This window comes from Lynx canadensis, chromosome A1 (genome assembly GCF_007474595.2).
Source record: "Lynx canadensis isolate LIC74 chromosome A1, mLynCan4.pri.v2, whole genome shotgun sequence".
Lineage (NCBI taxonomy): Eukaryota > Metazoa > Chordata > Mammalia > Carnivora > Felidae > Lynx > Lynx canadensis.
In genome coordinates, this window is record NC_044303.2 from 175,237,566 (window position 1) to 175,244,066 (window position 6,501).

Consider the following 6,501-nt stretch of genomic DNA (forward strand, 5'->3'; position numbering starts at 1 on the left):
GTCTGGTGAGTTTCTAGTTGGATTTCCTGGACACAGGATGTAGATGTACAGCTACATCTAGTCTCAGATCACATGCCACGTGTGTGGTCTGTAGGGGTTGTCTGAGGCTGAGTCTTGTCTCCGTGTGTCGTGGGGAGTGGGTTACCATTTTGTCAAGTATTGCGTGTGTGCTGTGCTGCCTTAAGCATTACCTCCTTTATTTTTTTTTATTTTTTTATTTTTGATTTTACTTTTTTGTTTTTATTATGTACTACTTTGATCCACTGCATAACCTTCTAGAAAGGGCAGATGAGCATAACCGAGTTAATCTTCATCGGTCAGGAAAAGGCTTCTTTAATCAATATTTTCCAAACCCTTTGACACATAGTAACGATTAACTCCAGACATGCGCCGGTCTCTTTGCATCAAACTCCACTGATACCGATAATAGGCAACCTTTTTTTCCTTGCTCCCATTACAGAACCTGTGGATGTGCGCAGTGGCTATGCCGGGGATGACCAAGCACACTGCCATGACGCCGCTCCCGGGAAGAATCTCGAACCATATCGCGCTGCGGCTGCCAGATCCGAGCCCCTCCTTCCCGGCCCCCTAAAGGTGACCCCAAGCATTACCTCCTTTAAACCCGATCCCATGAGGTGGGAACTCTGAGTCTCCCCGCTTGGCTAGATCTGCCCACAGCGCGTGTATACTGTCCCTTCCACCTGCTGCCCCTCACACACATCCATGGGCACATGAGAGAAGTGAGCAGCGTGGTCTAGAGGTTATATCAGTGCCTGAGTGCATATCCTGGCTCTCCTGCTTACCGGGGAGACACGGGACAAGGTGCTTCACCTCTCTATGCCTCAGTTTCCCCATCTGGAAAACAGGGATCTAATAGTACAATTGGTCCTCACGACTCATGAACTCCATACTTGCGGATTCAGCCACTGGCGTACAATGACCTGTGACCCCGAAATGAATACCTGCGGTGTTTCATGATCATTCACGAAGACTCATTCAGACAGGAGTTCCAGTGCTGTTGGCCGTGGGTTTAGTGTTGACGGATCAGCAACATATTCAATGAAATGTCTTTAAGCAGAGACACATGAAACAAGGTTATGTATTGACTGGTTGACAGAAATGTTGTGAGCAGAGGCTTACACGACCCTGACCTTGTGATTCCCCTGGGAGCAGTGGTTCAGAACTCATGAATTCGGAGTGTTGGTGGGGAATTTGTGGAACGAAACTGACATGACTAACAAGAATGAATTGCGCTGGCCTTGCAGGGTGACAAGATTTGAGTAAACAAATGCCCACCAGGCTTGGAGCTATATGGCTGCCATACAGGAAGCATGGAGAAATGTTAGCTTCTACTCTTAGTTACCTGGAAAGGCCACCCTCATATTCATCACGTGGGCCTTCAGTCTGGATTCTTCCAGTCCTCCCTGCCTTGCTGAATCTCTGACACCGAGGAGAAGAAGACCAGGATTCTCTGGGCGCCTGTCCCACCTTGTACAAAAATTGATGGTAGTGATTTCTACGCCGGGCCATCTCTGCCACATGGTCGCATTTGACAGACTGCCCTGTGGGTGTGTGGGACAGTACGTGTCAAACTCCCAACGGTGTCTCTACTATCTAAGGGCGTAGCCTGGCTCTCTCTCATCTCTCTAATCTGGAAAACAATCTGGCCTTCTGGAAGGTTCTCTTCCCCATTATTTGGGAAGGCTTAGGGAATCCTTGCTCAGACTCTGGGGTGACAGGCGGGGGTGGAAGTTGTAAAACGGAAGGTCTTTGCAGCTTCAGGATGAAGCCAAGAACTTCAAGGCGGAAGCAAGACCCCGGGTGGGAAGGACCCTGGCCCTGACAAAGCCTTTTCTTGAGGAGTGTCTTGAGCTCCTTCCCAGTAGCGTGGATTTCTGCCATCCTCCAGGGCTCTCTGCCTCCAGAGTGCTCTCAAGCCCACGTCCTGAACGCTGAGCCCCTTAGTGACCACTCAGAGTGAAGCTTGTCTGCCTGACCATTACCACCCTCCTCTGGCTCTGACCACCACCCCTCTTCTGTTGCCAAGACGTCCTCCCTTCTCCACCTAATTTAGGTCCCTCGAATAGAAAGATCCATTTAAAGTCATTTAATTTTCTTTGAGAAGAGTGAAGAGGCTGATGAGTCTTCGGAAGAATTCACCAAAAGGAGAAACGGTCACTCCTTCTTTGTGAGCAGCGGAGCAATCGTGTCCCCATTCTGATATTACACATGCGGTTACTTGCCCCCCCCCCCCCCGTGAACGTCTGTTTCCCAGGGGCAAACAAGGTTTGGCATGCTTGCCTCTCCCACATGGAGTCCTGAAGACTGAGTGAGTAACCCAGGGAAAGCCCCCAAATGATCATCCAGCACCGGGCTCAAAAAACTTCCTCTGCAAAGGGCCAGATAGAAAATCTTTCAGACTTCCTGTCCCTAAAGCGGCCATCAACAATATGCCAAGGACTGGGTATGGCCGTGTTCCGATAAAACTTCATTTATGGACACCGAAATTTGAATTTCATACAATTGTAATGTTTATAAAATTTTATCTTTCTTTTGATTGCTCCTAACCATTTAACAGTGTAAAAAAAAATTCTTAATTCACCAGCTCTACAAAACCAGATTTGGCCCACGGACTGTAGTTTGCCAACCCCCTATCTGGTATGTAGTCATTACTCAATAAACGTCAGCCTCAGTGACAAACAGGATCTTCCTTTGTAAGTCCCTGGCTCCTGATGGAAGTCAACTTGGTGGCACCTTTCTCTGAAGGCCTGCGACTGTTTCACTACCCTCCAAGAACAGTCTAGAAAGCACAGTTTTGAAGATTCTTGGTAGAAAGGCAAAGACATTTCATCCACAGTGATCTAGGCCAATGGCACTTCAAGAGAAGGTGGGAGGAAGGTGGGCTTGGAGTCACAGGAATTAAGTTTCAGCTGCAGTGTTTAACGAGCTCATTAACTTTTTGGCCTCAGTTTCCCTCAGGAGGGACATGGAGATAATACTACTATTCTAATAATAAAAGTAGCTAACACCAGTGAGTCACATGAGGTGATTTACCTATATAAATTTACTTAATTCTCATTACAACACTGTGGGTGCCATTATGATTATTTATTTATTCCCATTTTACAGACAAGGAAACTGAGGCACAGTCATGTTAACTCATTTGCTCAAAGTCACATAGTGAGGCAGAAATAGTCAGGAGTCACACTTGGGTACTTTAAAACTTCATCATGCTTAGCCAATCTTTTTAAACTTCAAGCTAAACTTTAGAGGTTGCCTAATCCATTCCCTTAACTTGTTCCTATTTTCGTATATTGGGTAACCATTCATCCATCTGCTGGGCTGGGCGCTGGTGATACAAAATAGGCAGGACACCATTCTGGGTGTCTAGGATCCCCAAAGGCGGAGAGGGAGACAGATAAATCAACAAACAAGGCAACACCACTCAACTGAAGTCTGAATAGTGTGGGAGGGACCCAAGACAAAGAGTCATTGTTCTTAGAAGTTGGCAGGGGTGTTTGTGAGGGGTGGGGAAAGGTATCAGGAAAAACTTCATAGGAGATGTCACTTCTGAGTTGGGCCTCTGAATCCCTTGGCTTGGCATTCAAGGCTTTTCATAGCCTTGACCCAGTTTGCCTTTCCAGCATCCCATCCTGCCTCTTTGCTTCTATATTACCAGACCATTCATGATACTTCTCAACAGTTGGCCCATGGACAAGTGCAGCAGGGGACAAAACTTTCACTATCATGTGGCAAAATTAAAAGAGGGTCCATGAGTGACTCCACCATAAGCCCACATTTGTTCAATGGGAATTACGTGCCATTTTTTTTTTACCATGTTCTTCCTAATTTGTTGATGTAAAAATAATCTTTCTTTTTGAGAAATGAAATAAGAGTAGAAGAGATGGTAGTTTTTTTCCTGCTAATTATTTCACTTGGCATCCCTGCCCCCCATCCCACTCACACACACACACACACACACACACACACACACACACACTGGTTGCCAGCACTCACCATTTTTTCGAGACAGTGGTCCGTGAAATTGCAAGCCTACGACCAGCACTCAGAACCATTAGCCCAGTTTTATCCTTGGGATCCACTGAATGTGATCCTCTCTTACACTGATCCCCCCCAGAAAGTGCTTTGGGGGTCTCCGCCCTTCCCCAGCCTGCCGGCCTTTTCTTGTGTGTGGCACTCCCTCTTGGTTTGCCTACCCCAAATCCACTGCTTGTCCCTTTCACCGTGCAAAGACTGCTGTCTACCCCATGGTCCAGCTGTCAGATACGTGGTTCCACCCTCCACACTTCCTGTTGAGTCAGACCAGTAAGCCCTTCTTGACTTCATTCATACACATGGCCTAACCTCTGACCATTACCAGGAAAAAGAGACCTGATCGCCTCTTGAAAAAAATACTTTTTATGAAATATTTGTAACGTTAACAGAAGTACATAGACTAACGTAATGAACACTTGCTCAGACGACAACTCAGCTTGGCCAACACTCAGATGTCCAATGGAACATCGCTCCATTCCTTCCAGATCTCTTAACCTTTTCTTTCAAATAAAACATCACAGCACTGAAGTTCCAAGGTGCCGCTTCTGGCCCCATTTACTCTCCTCCCCAGAGAAAACATTCAAACTGAAGTGAGCGTATATCCTTCCTGTGCATGTTTTTGTACTTTTACTCCATTGGTAAGAACCCAGAAATAACACCGTCTTAATTAAATGGTAGCAAACTCCAGGCGTCATCGTGAACTTCCTTTACCGTAATCCAAGATTGTGTTTTCTGATATTTATCCATATACCTTGACACCCTTCATACGAACGTGTGTGGTGCTCCATAGTTATGTATTCTTGTCTCCTGCTGATGGACTTCTAGACCGTTTCCAGGTTGGGGATATTGCATCCAGGGCTGTGAAGACCTCTCAATGACCTCCTGTGCAATTTGGACTCCCTTTTAATAATTTTTCTGATATGTCTGATGCCAGGCAAGGGAATGAGCAGCAAGGGAATGCCAGGCAATGAGGAAAAACTGAGGCCGGTGCTCCTACAAAGAGGCAAGGCTGAATCTTGACTGAGTGGGAAATGACACCATCCCCTGGAGGAGCTCAGAGATCGCCTCTTCTTCAGGAATCAATTTCTGATTTGTTTCCTTTGGACACCTTGCCCCAGGGCCTTCGCGCCTGGGGAAGAGCTGCTCAGCCCCCGGGGCTGGAGGCGGCCAAGGTCTTCCCAGGATATTGCTGCCTGTGGAGATTTGCAAAGACTCTTCCATGGGTGCGGGTAATTGCACAAAGTCGTCTGTGAGTTTCCTAAGTCAGTTTAGCAGCCATATAATTGAGGTAGTTTAATTTTAGCTCTTCATTTCTCCTTATAAGAGGGAGCTGTTTCTGAGAAATCTAAAAATTTTCCTTTCCCCAGAAGAAGTTTCTTTCAAGCCTGAACTAATCTCAGGCGGCGGCACACTCGCGGCATCATCCACGTGAGGTCTAGCAAAGGGCTTGTCCCAAGTTTGCTGGCCCCAAAATTAGCCCCGTAACTTGAGTGTGCGTTTCAGACTGACTCCTCTCCACTTGCTCTACTTCTGGCCTGGCGACTGAAGGATTCAGGCCCCACATCAGCCAGTCACTTGTGATTCTGCTCCGGTGGCAGGCAGTCACCTCAGGCCAAAGAGCTACAGATTTGCAGGAATGGGTTCTCGGTCACCTCCCACAATTCTTGTGAGGCTCAAAAAGTTATGTTCAAAATCCCGGGGAGCTTCTGATCTTAGCATCAGCTTGAATTGGACCCTACCTGCAGGAAGATGTTTCTGAGTCATTCTTTCCTGTCTCCCCAGGGAGCAGGGCAGGAATTCTAAGAAATCTGTATGTAAATTAAAGCCATTGTTTTCGAAACTGCACCACTAACCTTGTCACACTTTTGTTTGATTTATTTATTTTTAAGTTTATTTACTTACAGAAGGAGAGAGAGTGGGGGGGGGTGGAAATCCCAAGCAGGCTCCACACTGTCCAGCCCGTGGGGCTGAAGTCACCAACCCTGAGATCATGACCTGAGCCAAAATCAAGAGTCGGACGCTTAACCGACGGAGCCACCCAGGCGTCCCCACACTTTTGTTTTAAAACTTAATAAAGGCTCTTGATGGCTGACTGTAAAAAGTGGGAGTTCTTTAGCTTGACATTCAAATCCTTCCCGTGAGCTGGTCCTGCTGACTTTTCTAGAGTCGGTCTTATTACTTATTTCCTTCTCATACTGTCTATTTTCTTTTCACATGGAACTACATACTTTCCCCCGCTGCATACACCCTTTTACACTCTTGTGATTTCGAATTGCTTCTCCCCCTGCCCAGAATTGCCTTCCTTCTCTGCTGTGGCCTCAAATTCCTATTCATCTGTCAAGACCCAGGTCAAATGCCCCATCTCTTAGCAACCTTCACACCCATCCTTAGCCACCTCACCCATCTGTGTATTATAGTCTTTCATGTGACTGTGTGTCTGTCTCT

General features: G+C 46.8%; 1 protein-coding gene across 1 annotated transcript; it reads right to left on the minus strand.

Annotated features, from left to right (window-relative positions):
- Positions 1 to 267: 267 nt before the first annotated feature.
- Positions 268 to 1,530, minus strand: LOC115520740 (NADH dehydrogenase [ubiquinone] 1 alpha subcomplex subunit 1-like). Its single transcript, XM_032593983.1, has 2 exons — positions 1,489 to 1,530; positions 268 to 588 (listed from the first exon to the last, which is right to left on the minus strand). Exons 1-2 carry the CDS (start codon positions 1,528 to 1,530, stop codon positions 334 to 336), a joined length of 297 nt encoding a protein of 98 aa, XP_032449874.1. The 3' UTR covers positions 268 to 333.
- Between the last annotated feature and the right edge of the window lie 4,971 nt (positions 1,531 to 6,501).